This window comes from Epinephelus lanceolatus, chromosome 18 (assembly GCF_041903045.1).
Source record: "Epinephelus lanceolatus isolate andai-2023 chromosome 18, ASM4190304v1, whole genome shotgun sequence".
NCBI classification, from domain to species: domain Eukaryota; kingdom Metazoa; phylum Chordata; class Actinopteri; order Perciformes; family Serranidae; genus Epinephelus; species Epinephelus lanceolatus.
The window spans coordinates 10,575,665-10,594,082 of record NC_135751.1 but is presented as its reverse complement, the minus strand read 5'-3'; the positions used below and the strand labels follow the sequence as shown (position 1 = coordinate 10,594,082).

Here is an 18,418-nt window from a genome sequence, read left to right as displayed (position 1 = left end):
TTATCAGTTGTTTTAATTACTTGATTCAACACAACAAACTCATGAGTAAAGCTTTGTGACGTCTACTTCCAATGTAGTAGCACCATAACTGAAGTCACAACATGTGGCTGCATTTCTGCCTACTGTAAAAGTTTACTTATAATCCTTATTAAGTCAAACTCTGTAGAAAAGTAATCTGTTGACACAATTTGACCTTTATTGAACAAAATATCCAAGATAACAGCATTCAAACAAATACCAGCAGATGTCACTGTTTTCACTGTCAAAACATTTAGAAACACACAGTTTGCTTCAGTGTGTTTCAGACACCAGTTCACTCTCCTTCAGGCAGGAAAAAGATACAGTAAGACTTCTGTTCACTGGTTTCAGGAAATCTGTACCATCAACTGGACCCATCCAGTGTCCTCCACAAAGACAAAGCACTGACCTCAGAGCAGCTGAGAACGGGAAAAGGACACATCTCTGAAGAATGTTGGTTAACAGTCCACTGTGTGTGCAGGACAAACATCCACTGATACTGTCATTTAAAATTGGCACAAGGAGAAAACATCCACATGGATTTAACAAAATCAGAAAAGCTGATATGTTGTCAAGACATTAAAACTGTTAGAAATTGGAACACGTTTTTCAATAACTGTTAATGTTGCAGCATCATTGTTGAAGGCCTTCACTCCACCAAACAGACCAAAGATAAAGAATAAAACTGACGGCAGCATACATTCGTGAAAGTCACATAAATAATGGCAGACAGCCATGATGGATCATCCTGATGTACCAGAGTCAGAGATGTTCTAATCCTAGACAGTATATGATGCCACGACAGAATAACATCTTTGTCGTTAGAGGAATAGTTCACACATTCTGGGGAAATACACAAATTTGTTTTCTTGCTAAGAGTGAGATGAGACGATTGACACCATGTTTGTGAGCTGGAGCCTGGAGGCAATTAGCTTAGCTTAGCTTAGCTTAGCTTAGCTTAGCATAGAGAGTGGAAACGGGGGGAAACAGCTAGCCTGGTTCTGTACGAAGTTTAAAAGAGACAACACATCTTGTTTATTTTATTCGCACAACAACAGGGATGTAAAAACAATCTGGGGTTTTACATGGAAGTGTTTATTGTCTGCCAATGGCCATAAGCAGTGACATTCCAAAATGTCAAACTATTCCTTTAAAACAATGCCTCTATCATGAGACTTAATTGCTGAAATTAGTCAATTAACTGATCACTGATTAATCAGAGTACTTTTTCATACAAAAATGTCAAATACTCTCTGTAACAGCTCTCTCAGACGTCTCTGTTTATATCACTATTAATAGAATATTTGGGGTTTATTTGACTGTTGGATGGACAAAATAGGACACTGTTGGTTATACACATTTAAAATGTTCCACAAAATTAATCTAAACCCAAAAAGAAGAACTACAACTTCCTGTTTGATCTGAAACTTTATCCATGTCATTCTGTTTTCAGGTCAAACATCTTTCTAAACAATATTTTGTGTCATCACCTTGACAGAAGAGGTTAACTCAGGTCCTCACATTAATTAACAGCAGCCACATTCAGTAATGATGAGTCAGACTGTGTAAACTAGACCACATGAGGCTGATTAGTTCCTCACAGGTTGATCGATAACCATCAAATCATACATGCAGCTAACACGCTAACTCTCATCCTCCCACTGCTGTGGCAGGTTGTGTGAATACTGTTAGGATTGTCAATGCAAAAAGCTAAAATTATTCAAAGTAACAGCTCGATTATTTTAAAGGTGACAGTTCAGCCAAAAAACACAGCTCAGCCTGTAGCTAAGTCTGACGCTAACAACTGAAAAACTCAAAAACAACGTCTCTTTCCAAATGTAATCACTCATATTTTCCACTATTAACAAATACAACTTGACGACTTTGTTCCGTTAAGATGATGACGTACTTTGTCACAATCTAAAGATAAATATAAAATAACAGGGTGACTGTTGAGAGGCCCTGTGTCATGACATTTGAAGAGACACTGCTTTCAGTTTCAGAGTTGAGTTTTGGGAGCAACAAGCAGCACAAAACTTGTCCCAGCAAGACGTAAATATCTGAAATTTTCAGCCTCTGCTCTTATTGTCAACAGTCTTTTTTTTTTTAACACCCATTTCTCAGGCTTCTGATTGGCTCAGAGGTAAGGTGTGTCACAGTGCCACATGCTTGTAAGCAAGCTGAAGTATGAAGAAGTGAAAATAATATATTACCAGGTAAATTCAGGAGACAAAACAGCAACTTTTGTTTCAGAGCAAAGAGACAAACGCAGCCGTATTTTGTGAGACGAGGTGGCTTCATGTGCTGTCACTGTGGTTCTCCAAACCTCTGAGAGGTTCACCCCAAAACTTCAGACAGACAGATAACACTCAGGCTGGTTTGTGTTTTTGGTGAACTGTCCCTTTAAACTTCTGATGAACAAGTTTAGAAGGCAAAGAAAAATACAAAAGGAGGTGTGATTTTCACAGTGACAGGTTATTTTTAAGATATACAAATAAAAAAAATAGCAGCAGCTTTGGCAGATTGTAACGTTTCTGTCTGCTCTCCTGCTGCTCCCAAAAGAACAAACAAAAGATAAAAACTAAACTATTATCTTGTGGCCTCCTAAGAACAGTGTGTGTCCTGGCTGGCTGTGGTTTACATCTACAGGGTGTCAAACTGTTACTAAATTAAGACAATGCATAGATCAACAGCCAACTAAAACTCCCCACAGCGAGGGAAGATGCCACATAAAAAAAAACAAAGCTGTAAACAATAGCCAACCTCGTAAGAAGGCCCCAGAATCAAACTAAGAGCCAAGAAGCTGTGACAGACACAAACATCACTTCTTCAACGTGGTTCTCTGAACACTGACAAAGAGCGAGATCATTTAGGTTGATGATATGTTGGTTCACATGTACAGTGGAGCATCAGAGCTGTGGAAAAGACTGAAACACTGACAGGGTTTTACAAAGAGTCTGGAATCATTACGATGGATCACATTTCCTCCCAGAGAGGCAGCAACGCTCTCAGATGCAGTCAGACATACAGACGAGTATTATTTGTAGCTACTACTTTGCAAAACTTGTTTGAAATAATGGTTGTTGGGGAAATTCTGTGAAGAAATGAGTGATTGTTTCTGGACTCTGCACCCTGCAGGGGGGTCAGATGTGACGGGAAAAAACAACAGAAGAGAAATGTTTAAACTCGAGGTAACCGAGCCTGTGTGATGACGACTCCTCGGCTCCAGCAGATTTAAGGATCCATTAATAGACGAGCACTTTCCAGCCGGAGTGGACGAAAGAGCAGCCGAAGAAGAGGCAGTCCACTGCCTGGTCCACCAGCCAATCAAACACCACCTCCCGACTCCCTGAGCCGATGGTCACCCTCAGCTTGAAGTTGCCCCCCTCGCTCAGGTTGTTGTTGCTGATAGGAAACAGGTTGACCACTTCCATGTCAAAGGTCACAGTGGAACCCACAGTGATGGCGGGCAGCTGGTTGGTCATCTCTTTACCGTTGACAAATACAGCACCTGAGAGGATCAATACACACTTGTTACATCACTTCAGTTAATAGTTACCTAACAGCAGCAGTGTGTGAACTGCTAATATCATTTAGTTCATATCAAATGTAAATATGTAAAGTAAAAACAGAAAGTCTTGCAGCAGCTATGTGTGTGTTTAATGGCAGCTTAGTCTGAATACAGTGAGAGCCATGCTACAACAAGATAATTACAGAGCAGAGTTAAAGATGCCCTGCAGAGTTTTCTTGTAAACAAACTCATCGTGTGAATCCTTGAGGTCAAACATGTTGAATGCATTTCCTTTCTCGTAAAAATTCTGTAAAACCAAACATTTTTAAACCTTGCATTGTTTACATCCATGTTTACAAGGCAAAACAAGGCAAGGCAAATTTATTTTTATAGTACGTTTCATATCCAAAGGCAACTCTAAGAGTTTTATTCATGACATAAGTCAAGTCAAAGTGAAGCCAGCAGCCTTCTTCTTCTCTGCCTTTGCTCTTTGCATATTACTACATTTCTTGGCACAATATCGCTGCCTCTAGATCAATGGAGGAGTGACTAAAAGCTGCCAGAAAAAACTGCTTCAAAGTGCCACTTCAGGTCAGAAACTCAAGACACATATTGACAGCTCCTTTGAGCAGGGTTAATTCACTCCTTATTAAATGCTGTCATGTTGAAAGAGATTATAAAATGGTGGAGACTAATTCAAGACAGGCATTTCCAGTGACAGACCACGTCCCTTTACATTAATGATGACATTGACATGTAAGGTAAGTTGGTGTATAGCCTAAGCTAAAGTATTTCATTGAGTTTCCTTTAAGCAAAATTTTGTGCTGCCATTGTCAAGGTTAAAAGGAGCGATGAAGTTTTCAGTCTTGGCTTGGAATAGGGATCCATGTTGTTGTTTTATAATCCTTGTCAGTATAGGTGCATCGTGATTGGTTGATGTCTGACTTGTGTTGTGAAAACTCAGAAAAATTGACCCCCCCCCCATTGAGTTGCACTGTTTGTACTTAAACTACAACTGAACACAATGAAGCTGTCCGTGTCAACGTACCATTGGTGGAAATGCAGACGGCCTGGTCTCTCTGAAGTGACTCTGCCTCCTTCTTGCTGTCGACACACACACCCAGACAGTCCCTCCGATCCATCTGACCTGCTGCAGACATCCTACACACACACACACACACACACACACAATAAATATGACAAAAACACCAGGTAAGAGGTTTAAATAATTTACAAAGAATCCAGACCAATAAAAGAGTAAGGATTGTTTTTCTGTTTATGAATCTCCTAGTCCCCAGAGCATGCACAAATGTACATATTTTGCTTTAGCTTTAGAGGCACATCCACATCTATAATGTATAGCTATAAAATATTGTTGTAAGGCATATTTAAATCTATAAGTGAGTGGTTCAGTGTGTCTTTGTGCATACTTGAAGGTGAGTGTCTGGCCACAGAAGTAGGTGGGCGCATTGGAGTAGAGGACTGGGCAGCACGACTGGGAGGAGTCATTGCGCAGAGCGATGTTTCTCCTGCTGCTCAGGATGTAGCCCTCAGTGCCTGGACACCACTCTGGATCAGGAGAAAATGGACACACACACACACAGAGCTTATTAACAATTGCAGTTTTCTGGAGTTGCAATGTTTTGGCTCTTTGACATTTTTGATAATACTGTACATAGGTATTTAAATAAGTGTACACCAATCAGCCAAAACATCAAAACCACCTAGAGGTGAAGTGAATAACATTGGTCATGTTGTTACAATGCAATGTTCTGTTGGGAAAACTTAAGCCCTGACATTGATGTGGATGCCACTTGACCGGCTCAACCCACCCAAATATTGTTGACAAAATACTCCCCGACATGGCAATGGCACTCCGTGATGGCAGTGTTTTTAATGTTTTGGCTGATCAGTGTATGTTCCTTGTATGAGTGTGTTCAGTCTACTTTGTGTCATGTCCCTGTACCCCCACCAAACTAGATAGAAAAATGAAAAACAAAGAATGCCAAAAAGTTGTAAAATTCAAGGTATATTGACTTGGATGGTGTCATCCAGGGATTTACTGTGATAAAAAATATGACAGGTATCGAGATGTGCTGATGTGAATATGCCTCCGTTGTATGCCCTTCAGTTTAAAGTTGAAAGTAGAATTAACACCTAGTGGTTGTAGGCTTCCATGAACCAGTCAAGTTGCAGTTACATCCATGTCTGTCCAGACTTGTATAGAGCCATGAAAGTTGACAATGCTTCAAATGTAGCTGCAAAGAATCCACATATTCTCACAAATCTTCCCCCGGCAGCACAGAGGATATGTACAATCAGCACAGTTTCAAGATGGATACCCAAGATTAGAGTCACCAATTCAGTATCTGACCAAATGTCTCCCCTCCTGTTCCTGAGTTATGACGTTTGTTAATGGCCAGAAAAGTGTTTTTGCAGGTCATTATGATGTCACAGTGAAGTTGACCTGTAACGTTTTAGATATAAAAAGGTCATAATTTTATTCTATGAGAGATCTGTGTGAAATTTTGTCATAATTAGTAGATGCATTTTTGAAGTATGGCTAGTTATGTGAGGTCATAGTGACCTTGACCTTTGCCCACCAAAATCTAATCAGTTTATCTCTGAGTCGAAGTGGACATTTTCCCAAAGTTGAGGAAATTCCCTTCAAGCCTTCTTGAGAAATTGTGTTGACAAGAATGAGACAGACACAAGGTTGGAAGGAACAGACGGAAAAATGAAACCATAATGCCTCTGGCCATAGCTACTGCCGGCACAGAGGCAAAAAAAAATACTTCTACATCTGTCAGTGTTTCATTCTGTTATACTTAAAACATTTGTTAGTAGAGAGTGCAACAACACTTTATAATAAATATTCATTTCCATGTGCACATCCAGAAATTCCTGAAATTTTCAGGGTAATTTTTTTCAACTCCACTGTACTAGACTGAAGACAAAAATCAGAAGACAAATGTTGATTAAAACTTAAAGTATCTTGATAGTCAGATACAATAAGAGGTAAATAAGAGAGTCTGGGAAATTATGTGCTTTGATCATTAGCTGACAAACTGGGTCATCATAATTGATGTTACCTTAATCTAGTTACATGTTTAGACAAAGACCCCAGGAACAGTGCTGGGTTTTGAAGACAATCTTGCATAGTGGCCAAACATGTAACTAGAACTTCCAGGTTCATCACATGATGCCACTCGCGCAAAAAGACTTTTTGCCATAGACTCACGTGTGAAAAGTTACTCTGCAGCTCTCCCTGGGTCAGATATGGCAGCTGAGTCTTCACCTACCATGCGGTGTGAGTGTGGTGTATCCCGTCTGCGGGACGCTCCAAGGGCTCCACTCAGTGCGACCCTCCCCGCGAGCGCAGACCTTGAACAGATAATCGGTGTGAGGGTCAAGGTGGAGAACCAGGAACTCGCAGTCCCGACCGATGTAGGCATCCTCGTACTGGCTCCCCCCGCTGCCAGAGCGCCGGTACTGCAGCCGATAATCTGCTGCTGCAAAGTCCTCATCCACCTGATCCACACAGATAATAATGATTACATACATCATGTTCTTGTGAGTATGTTCTCTGTGTTAATGCCACCCCCCCTTGCTGACCTTACACCAGCGGACCAGGATGCTGCCGGGCCTCTCCTGCAGCTCTTCTATCTGGACGGGCGGGTGGGAGGATACGGAGCCAAGGCGGGACACCCTGTCCCTCAGCAGACCCAGCAAGGAATCATCAAGCTGGGCTGAAACACAAGGCACGTCCACCAATGCTGGTACCTCTGGTAGGCTGGAAAACACACAGAACCAGTTAGAAAAGATTTCAGTTCAGAAAGATTTCACACTGTGAACTTAAAACTCCATGAAGTGCCAACATTACTGTACAGGACAGTTGCAGGTGCTTTTTAAATAATGGAATATTATTATTCATAGCAGCAATTTGTTTGCAGGCATACAGAGTGTCTCTGTCCTACCTGTCCAGTTGGATGTGCATGGCCTTCTTGGTGAAACTGCCCAGTTTGTCCTCCTTCTCCCCGAGACCACAACGCAGAGCTGCTTCCCCTGCAGAGACAAAGACAGAGGCTACATTTAAGTATATAACACATGACTGTCTCATCTGACTGGAATTGAGAGTGGCAATTTATGAGAAGTAAAGATGCAACTAATAAGTATTTCTATTGTTGATTATTAATTGTTTAGCCCAAAAAAACATGCCAGAAAAACCAGGGATTTCACCATGATGTTATCTATAAATGTCCTGTTTTGCTTGACCAACAGTCCAAATCCCAAAGATTATATTTTTATCACACAACAGCAAGGAGCTGTAGCTAACACATAGTAAACAAGAATTTCTTTTGAAGAAATATTTTTGCAGATGCCGTTTGTCCACAGAAGAGATGTACACGTTGTTTTTCAGGTACGCACCCTCTCTCAGCAGCTCATCCGCCTGGCCCACCCCATGCTCAATGAGGCTCTGGCAGTCATCAAGCGGTTTGACACTGTCTGCCTCGATGGCGTCCACCTCAGCCAGTAGGATGGCCAATCGTTCCGTCAGCAGCCGACTGGCTGCTGCCTGCAGCTCTGTGAAGTGCCGCCGAAGGGCCTCACGGGCCTGACCTGAGCTGCCTCGAACCTAAAGAACAGAAAAGCGACAGATGAAGGTAACTGCACTTACTGTTTCTTTAATATGTTGCCTATAATAAAACATCATCATTCTGCTTAACATTTATGCAATTTCAAACCTTCACAGCCAAAAATTCTCCGGTACCATCACAGTCCAAGTATGTACAGATCGATACTGTAGTAGTCATTAACCAGTTTACATTTATGACATTGTGTACTAAAGAATTGATTATTGCATGAAACAAGACCTGAGGACAGAGCCAGTTTCACTCAACGGCCAACATGTTGAAACTGTGGAAAATGTAAATTCCTTGGTACGTTTCTGGATTCACAGCGACCTTATCTTCTCAGGAAACTCAGTGGTCTTGGAGTTAGTCAGCAGATTTTAGAATTATTGGTGTACCAAACTATTGTTGAGTGTTTTAACCTTTCACCTCCCTGTCTGGTATGGTCATTTTAACTGTACATCTGAGATGTAAATCCTCGAAAAACACAAATATATAGTTTCATGTTTAAAAAATGCGCAGTAATTTACTGAAACAGCTGATAATTGTAATTTTTGTCAAATTATAAGCAGGGTGAAATGCAGAATTTGTTGGGGATTATTTTCAGCAGTGGATTAATCCACATTAAGTGCTCTAGCGAGTATTTGGTGCAGCAGGATGGTGTATGCAGGACTGAGTTCAAATAAACTCGAGTGTGTGTGTGTGTTCATGGTAATGAAGGAACGTGTCAGCCGGTGCAACAGTGTGGCTCACTGATGTGATTTAACAGTTTTGTGGACAAAAATAGAGTATTATGGCACAGAGGAGTGAGATATATCACACCGCTTATGGTACCACTACTAATACTATAACTACTACTACTACAAGCAGACTACCCTCAGTAGCTTGTCAGGAAGCTTGCGGCATTGTTATAAGTGGCAGAGGTTGTGTTTCAGTTCCTCTTTGCAAAACACGCTTTTATACACCAACACATATATGCACACGCTCACGCACACGCTCATGCACACACACATAAGGATTTCACAATGAGTACACCGAGAGTGATAGAAAGATAGCAGGAAACAGAAGGCTGATTGACAACTGCTGCACTGATAAAGCACGGACAGTATGACTATGAGAATGGAAACACACACACACTCTGGGGTTCTGCCAGAATACACACTGAACTGTGTATGTGTGTAGACAGTAGACACAGGGACGTTTCCACTGGAGACAAGGCATTACTTCCTGACGACTATCAGGGCGACACAGACAACCATTCATCAATATTGTGGGATTCATAAAATAATAGTCCAACTAAAAATATGTCCCGACATCGTCAAACATGGGAGGAGATGATCTGACATCAGGCAAATGTTTGGACGACTCCTCTTACAAAGACAAGATGAAGCAGTGATAGTATTGTCTGAGTTTTCAAACACACACTATCTGGTATCTCCTTTCTTATTCTCATTGTGTGTGTGTGTGTGTGTGTGTGTGGCTTTAATCTGGTGGTGAGCCGTCCCTGCTGTGGGAAAGAAGAGGGTTATGAGAAAGAAAGCCTGAGATAATGTGTGATGAGGCAGCAGGGATTGGGCGGAGGGAGTCTCAGACACACAAACACAAAAAAACGTATTTTGTGTGTGTCAGACTTTAAAACACTTAAGAACATTTTACTTACTATACATCTACATACAAAATTAATAAATAGTAAATATCAGTGGCTGCAGATGGAACATTTTGAAAAGGTTAGGTGCTTTATGAAATAATATTGATCTAGGTTATGTATCCTATTGGTAAATGTTGAAGTAGAACTGCACCACAGAGGATTTTATGAACATTAAACTGATATATCATAGTGTTAAAACAGCATTTTACAGTTTCAGAGATGGGTATGATAATATAAATATAATATATAATATAAAAACACAGTCATGTTTATGCTTTGTGTTTTGTAATAATTAGGTAGTGAGCTTTGGTAGGTGGATTCTATCACCTTCTCAGCGAGCCAGGCTAGCTGTTCCATCTGTTTCTAGACTGTATGCTTAGCTACGCTAACAGGATGTAGCTTCACCTTTCGTGTACGGATACAAGAGTGGTATCTGTCTTCAGATATGACTCAGCAAGGGAGCAAATAAGCGCATTTCACAGCACCACTTGCTCGACTGATCCATTCAACAGTTAACGAGATGTTTTCACTCAGGGTCGAAGTGTTGTACCAACAGATAAACAGACTGACATCATCACAGCTGTACTGCATATTCAGCTTTAAACTAATCACTAGCATGTTTGAATGATTGACTAATAGGGCTGTGTAAACTCACTGATACAGACAGATCTGATCTATCTGCTGATTTTAATCAGTTTCAGGCAGTACCTTATTAGGCACAGTTCTTTATGATGTGGATTAGAGTTGGCTTTAAGTTTGGCTTTATTTCATAAAAGAAAAACATGTTTATATTCCTCAAAATTTCCTCAAAAATTTAAAAAGATACCCAGCCGCTGAGAAGACTGTGCATCCACACAAAACACTGTAAATTATTTTACTTTTCAATTTCACAACGTTTAAACAAATATTGATAATTGAAGAGTCAGAGTTTTGTGTTTTTGCAGAATTATCTGGCCCTGTCCTTCTCCTCTAAGGCTTGCTGTCCGTCCATAGCGACAGGAAATAGCAGCATTGTTTACAGTGAGCAGCAGGAGGGGGGGTAAATCTAGACAGCAGGAGGAAGGAAGAGATAGCAGAGAGAGGGACAGAGAGCATATACACTCATGGGACTCATGGTCGGGTCAGGGGCTAACACACTTCATATTACCCTGGTGTGGCTGACACAGAGTGCATCAAAATCCATTATCATACCTCAGAAATACAACAGTAACACGTGTCATTTTTTCTTCATAAAGAAGTGAACCCACATGAATAATCTAAAAGGAGTTAATGAGCCGAAACAAAGAGTGCTTTCTAAACAGTCAAATGGTGGCACTAGCCATCTTGTTTAGTCTATTTTAAAACTGTTTATATGCAGAGGTCTGAACAGACTCTGGTACCTGTTTGCGGGCCTGGTTGAGGCCATGCAGGCGCTGCTGGAGTTCACTGCGGTAGTTCTGAGCCGCCTCAATGCTTTCTTTCGCCTCCTGCAGCAACAAGTCCACCTCCGCAGACATCCTCCCGCCTCCTGACACATGCAAACACACACAAGAGAAGAAGAATATTTACAAAACACAACCAAAGATGCAGTGTGACCTGAAACCAGACACAAACAAACCCACATACTGTATTTCATAGTGTATTAAATGGCTGCAGCAGAAAGTGTCAGTGTTCAAGTCCTGATTAATCTATATTGATTTTAAATTTACTGATAAAATTACTGTTGATTATTTATATCTTTTTAAACACAAATATCAACACACACAATCAGCAAATTCTCTCTGATAGTTTCTTGTTTTGAAGAACTGCACTTTTTCTCTTTATTTATAATCACACATATCAACATGAAAAGTTTTAATTAGAACTCCTTTATGCCAAAGAAATAATATCAAAGAATACTGTTGCTGTTGAATTCTTTAAGGTCTGAGTACTTACAGTATGTCAAAGTGATATTTCATGTTTTTCTTTTTAATAAATGTGCAAAATATTCCAAAATCCAGGTTTTGCTTTGATAATATGGGGCAATGAGTGTAGATTGATGGGGAAAAACAAATTAAAAACCATAAGGCTGCAACGTTACAAAATGCAAAAAAGTAACCTGCATCCTCCACTACAAAAACTACAAGATACAACACTGTGTTAGAGCATTTTAATGGCAGAGGATGTGAGGCAACAAGAAAACCACTTCCTACAGCTACCAGCCAGCAACCAATGTACCAGTCATTTAACAACCCTACTTTACAACTGACTTGGCTTCACACCACTGCAGCATGAAATCAGACTGATACTGACCTTTAAATACAGTTTGGATAAGGACTACTTAGTGTGTCCCACCTCTAAGACAATATAAACCTTTGTTGGTAAAATAAAACAAAAAATAGGTGTACAATTATGCACTAGGTGAGGTCCTGACGGTAACATAAAGTCAGTTAATTAAGCTCCTTCCTGTGACCTTAAGATCCATTATCAAAGATCACTAAAATAATGCTGCAGGTATGCTACATTTGGTTGTTTTGGCTGTGTGTTAATGTTAAAGCCATTTAGTGTAGGCTGTACGGGAAAACTGATTGCACAGAACAAAGTAACGTCAACATGTAGAGTTCATCTAGTTTGAGAACAAAAGCTGTCACGTCATGGTGGTGGTGACATGTGTTAATGTCACCACAGTCACAAACACATAAGGCTGCTTCTAAAAGAGATGTGGAAGGTTTGCAACTGAACACCTACGGCAACATCACTCTTAGAAACACTTTTCTAACAGTATACAACAGAATTTATCAACGTTATAAAGCCAGACTATTTCTCATTGGTTCTGACTGATAAAATTTGTAAAAAAAAAAGCACCAGTTTGGGTTCAAGACTCAAAAACAATGGCATTAAGGCGCTGCAACATCCCATTGTTTAACAATGTTCTTTTGCTTCTAAAATAAGGTGTTGGAAGCAAACTTTCATTAAATCATAGCATAAAATATACAAATTCATTCACTGGCCATTTAATTAGGTACAATTGTTCAGCCATTCATTAACACAAATATCCACTTAACCAATCACATGGCAGCAACTCAATGCATTTAGGCATGTGGACATAGTCAAGACAAACGCTGAAGTTCAAACGGAGCATCGGAATGGGTGATTTAAGAAACTTTAAACATGGTTGTTGGTGCCACATGGGCTGGTTTGAGTATTTCAGAAATTGCTGATCTACTGGGATTTCTAAGCAAAAAACATATCTAGGCTTTACAGAGGTTGGTCTGATAAAGAGAAAATATCCAGTGAGGGATAGTTCTCTGGGTGAAAATGCCTTGTTGATAGCAGAGGTCAGAGGACAATGGCCAGACTGGCTCAAGCTGACAGAAATGCAACAGCCACTCAAATAACCACTCATTCCAACTGAGGTATGCAGAAGAGCATCTCTGATTGCACAATACTGAAACAGATGGGTCAGAGGACCACACAGGGTGCCACTCCTATCAGCTAAGAAAAGAAACCTGAGACCACAATCGGGGCAGACTCACCAAAATTGGACAATAGGTCAGCAACTGGTCTTAAGAGTCTTGTTTTCTGCTTCGACATTCAGATGGTTGGGTCAGAATTTGGTGTAAACTTCATGAAAGCATGGATCCATCCTGCCTTGTATCAACAGTTCAGGCTGGTGGGATATTTTCTTGGCACATTTTGGGCCCCTTAGTACCAACTGAGCATCGTTTAAACGCCACAGCCTACCATCCTAGAGTGTTGTGCGGACCATGTCCATCCCTTTATGACCAAAGAGTACCCATCCTTTAATTGCTTCTCCTAGCAGGATGATGCACCATGTCAGAAAACCTCACATCATCTCAAACTAGTTTCAACAACATGACAATGACTTAACTGTACTCCAGTGGCCTCCACAGTCACCAGATCTCAATCCAATAGAGCACCTTTGGGATGTGGTCGAACAGGAGATTCACATCATGGATGTGCAGCCAACAAATCTGCAGCAACTGTGTGATGCTATCATGTCAATATGGACCAAAATCTCTGAGGAATGTTTCCAGCACCTTGTTGAATCTATGAAGTATTAAGGCAGTTTGGAGGGCAAAAGGTCAAACCGTTACTTGCAAGGTGTGCCTGATAAAGTGGCTGGTGAGTGTATATTACCAATACACTCAGCCTTTTTAAAGTTTATAGCATCACCATACCAAGAAACTCTTAGTTGAACATTATATTAAAAATGGAGGGCATCATGGAAATCTTTGCTCACACTGCAGACAGAATGAAACTGAAAATTAAGTTAATTTTCTTTGAGACTACCCTAGATGCCTTCCTGTCAAAGCAGCCTATTTTGGGTGTAAAGATCCTGATGCATTTTAATTTTTATATCCTCAGCGTCTGCCTTTATATAGGCAAAACGTGTAAGAGTTACTTTTTGGGGAAAGACCTTCCATTTTATACTCCTCTGCTAACTGTGAACTAAATACGGAGTAGGCCTAACCTACATCTATTCACACCAGTGACACCAAACTAATTCATCACTACGATTGTGCTGTAAATATAATAATAATAATGAAATATCTCATGAGAAAACAACACTCATGTCGATCTTCAGATGTTTAAGTCTTCAAGTGATAAAGATATAAAGTAACTTTCTTTTCTCTAGGTCCTCCTCAGAGCTGAAAGAAGTGACACAACCTGGCCCCTGGTTGCGGTCGGCCACGCTTCCTTTAAAGCATCTGAAGAGGAAGTCACTGAGAGGGCTCTTGCTTCTGCCACATACAGTACATACAGTATCATCATGTGGCCCAGGAGGGCATCTTACATCACACCACCGTTACTATAACATAGCATCTCAATGTTGAATCTATATTGAGTTCATACAAGCTCTGCATGACTTAAGAACATAAAAAAAAATATTTGTAGGAAAAACAGTTCTTCATTTTAAATATATGAGACGTAGGACTGCAAATTAATTGATTAATTAATTGTTATATTCCAAACCCAAATAGGCGTGTTTTCTCTTTACATACCATGTTATAAAACCAGAACATGGCAAATTCTCATATTTGAGAAGCTGGAAGTATTTTGGGGGCATTTTTTTGCTTTTCAAATAAGCTAAACAATGTTAAATGATATGTTTATCAAAAAGTTGCTGGAATTTTTTCTCTCAGTCAACTAATCAATAAATCAACTAGTTGTTTCATATCTGTGTGTCAGAAAAAATGGAGAAAGGTCCAGAAGGTTTTGCTAGCCTTTCAACAATGCCAAACATTTTTTTAAGGCCTACATCTTTTTAAAAGCCAGTCACCAATATATCCAAGAGTCAGCTGAATTAAGTTTAGGCAGCAGAGTTAAGATAGTTCTTTAATTAACAAATTTTGATTATAAATTATAAAAGTAGCCTAATTAATCACACAAAAAAGAAAGGAAAAGCCCAAAACCTTGCTTGTCTCAGCCCCTCAAATATGAATACTTTAAAGATTCCTCCAGTTTAAATAGTTGTAAGTGGAATATTATTGGGCTTTTAAAGTTTGGTCAGGAAAAAAGGAAAAGGTACTCTGAAGACCTACCCTTGGGCTCTGAACATTTTTGAGCATTTTTCACTATTTTCTCACATTTTTAGACAAAACAACAGACTAACAGATTATCAATATTGAAAACAACCGTTCATTGAACCCCAAAGAAATCAACAGTAAACTAACATGAAGTTTTCCCCTTCACAGATGGAAAAAATATCATCCAAAACTAGGCCAACTAAGGGCTGCAACTAACCACAGTCAAAATGAAATGTCAAAAACCCCACTACTATTTCCCAGAGCCCAAAGTGTTATCCTCAACTGTCTTCTTTTGTCAATAAACAATCCCAAACCCTAAGATATTTACGCAACTATCATATATGACAGGGAAAAGCAGAAAATCCTCACATTTTATAGGCTAGAACTGAAGTGGGTGGCATTTTGGGCTAAAAAGTGATATTTTAAGATTACTTTCATTTTGAAAAACCAATCAATTAATCGACTTATTATTTTAGCTCTTATATACTTTAGAAATTGTTGTTTAATTAAAGTTGCTGGACTGGCACAAAATATTTGGATTAAATCCCACACAAACTCACAACCAATAAACTATCTCCAGTATGCATTTACACCCACATGAATGCAAATGTAATTATGCAGAATTATGCAGGCATGCACTGTCACTTTTTCTGACTTAAACATGCACACAGATATCTCTCAGTCATTTCTGTCTGTTAACAAACTGCCCAGAGCAGCAGCCTTTATTTAGCCCAGCCATTAACAGACAACCACATCATAGATTTTGTCTTTATCCTCTAAATAAGGGTGCTGGCCCTCTCTCTATCTCTTTAATCCTGTCATTTATAATCCTTGTCTCTCTCCAAAATCCACTGAAGACTCAATGTGAATGATGGGAACACAGCCAAGCAAGCGTCAGACTGGTTTGTCTTATAACAGAAAATCTCTGTCTCTCACTCCTTTAATTATATATACAAACCTGTATTCTTTATGCTCGTATGCTTTGTACATAAACATGCAACCAGAGAGTTATTGGGAGTGTGCTTTCAGAGTATTTAGGTCAGCCTGCATGGACTGATGTCCCACTGTCCTGCTTTCACAGGTCTGTCAGACTGTTTACAGTGTTAGAAATATGTGGTGACAAAACCAAGTCCTGCTTAGGGAAAAAAAGAAAAGCCATGTATCTGATATATTTCAGTCACAATCCAACACAAGAGTTAACAAACGTTGACTGTTCAAACAAACTTGGAAAAAAAGGTTTTGCTGTGTGCTTGTTTCTTGTGGTTCGTCATTTCATTTTTTAATATTCCTTTAAATATCCATGAGCATCCTGGCTGATATTGAGGCATTCATGTAGACACAAAAAGTATTCTCATGCTAATAGGCTGACAAACCAACTGAAAAACTCAAATTACACGTTGTTTTCATGTTGTTAAGCACTTGAATGCCTCATTGTGTTTTGACCCAATTTAAATTCTAATTTAATCTTACAATAAATGTCAAGTAGTTTATAGACGGTTCATGCAACTCATTCGAGCATGCTGCACATGTTCTGACTAACAGGAAAGTTATGAAAGGCACTCAAGTGCAAACCCACGTTATTATTATTAGAGCAGACCAGTGACGAGAAGAGACAACAGGAGACATTAGACATGTCTAAACTCGCTCACAACAACTTCCGTATTCTGTACGTTAGTTATTTTCATCAACTTAAACCTCCGCCCACCAGCATTGGGGCTGCACTAGCCTGCTTTGGCATTCCAAGAATATAAAAAGCATAAATACATAATTCACGCTGCATAATTTAATTTCTGATATTTCCGTGTTGGAATGTCACGAGGAAGCGGGTCGGTGAATCTAGACCTGATAATCTTAATTGATCGGGCGTGTGGGCAGAACTACCCCCAAGCTCCATTAACAAATCTTGTATCTTTAAGTCGGCGCTGCTGTCAGCAAAGCCAGATACGTCACAGTAATAGAAGTAAGAGTTAAGCTAAATGACTAATGTATGGAGGTCAATTCGGCGTAGAAGATGTTCACTCAGCAACAACTTCATCCGAGAAATGACAGCGTCAAATGATGGTTCACACTGCTCGTCACGGTGTATTTTGGTGATGGAAGATGATGGCAATAACAGACGAACTAGCTTAAAAAGTTGTCTGTGTCAGCTGTAAATGGGACTGAAGAGTGCTACTGTGGATATAAGTGAGTCAAAAATGCTAAGAGTTATGAAAGCCACTATTTATCAGTTAGCGAGACGACATGTAATGGAGTTTGTCTACTCTCACTAACGTTAACGTTACAAGACAGGCGGAGAGTTGTTGCTAGCTTACGGCCAAAAGACAATGAAACTCGAATCATGCTTGTGAGAGCAAACGGACAACAGCTACGTAAGAAAACAACGGCTCGTCAGTGAAATTAAAAGTTCACCTTCTAATATGGAGAAAATATTTCACAACTTACCTGTTTAGTGCTTTCTGGTGGCCATTTACTCCCGAAAATTGTAAATCAGCTCGTAGCCGCCGCCACACCACCGCTAGATATGCCCAAGTTTTGCTCAAGTCCAAAAATGACACTTCCGAGGCTTTCGGGACAGCAGCCAATTACAGACAGGATCGTGTTGATCGACAAGGAAATGAGCCAATCGGATTGATATATACTGCGTTCTCCCCTCCCTCATCAGAAGACCTCCCATATCAAAGTGGAACTGATGAAATGAGTTAAAGTGTGTACAAATCTGGACCGTACTGTGATACATCATGTGGTTACTGTACACATTTAGAAGTATGGAGTGAATTTATGTACTTTATTTTTATTTTAAGTATTGGTTGAATTTTATTTCATTATGGTCATTGTTATTAAAATGTTATATATGTCATTATCACCATTTCACATATGTACTATTTAAGTTTATGTATCATAATTATTACATTTAAAATCCACAAGTACATTTTCCACGTGTGTTTGTACTTTTCCTTTTTTTCCAGTGTATTTTCTCATCCACTAATGGAAATTTTTATCCATCCAACATAATGACATTTTAAACGAAGCATCTTTCAATAGAACAAATATTAGTAGGCCTGTTTTGCATGCAGTGCTCTCATAATGGGCTTACCTTTAT

General features: G+C 39.7%; 1 protein-coding gene across 1 annotated transcript; it reads right to left on the bottom strand.

Moving 5' to 3' along the window:
* Nucleotides 1–174: 174 nt before the first annotated feature.
* On the bottom strand, nucleotides 175–17,880 carry crlf3 (cytokine receptor-like factor 3). Its single transcript, XM_033644222.2, has 9 exons — nucleotides 17,761–17,880; nucleotides 11,188–11,315; nucleotides 7,958–8,165; nucleotides 7,507–7,594; nucleotides 7,145–7,322; nucleotides 6,832–7,060; nucleotides 4,960–5,098; nucleotides 4,578–4,690; nucleotides 175–3,529 (listed from the first exon to the last, which is right to left on the bottom strand). Exons 2-9 carry the CDS (start codon nucleotides 11,302–11,304, stop codon nucleotides 3,264–3,266), a joined length of 1,338 nt encoding a protein of 445 aa, XP_033500113.1. The 5' UTR covers nucleotides 11,305–11,315; nucleotides 17,761–17,880; the 3' UTR covers nucleotides 175–3,263.
* Between the last annotated feature and the right edge of the window lie 538 nt (nucleotides 17,881–18,418).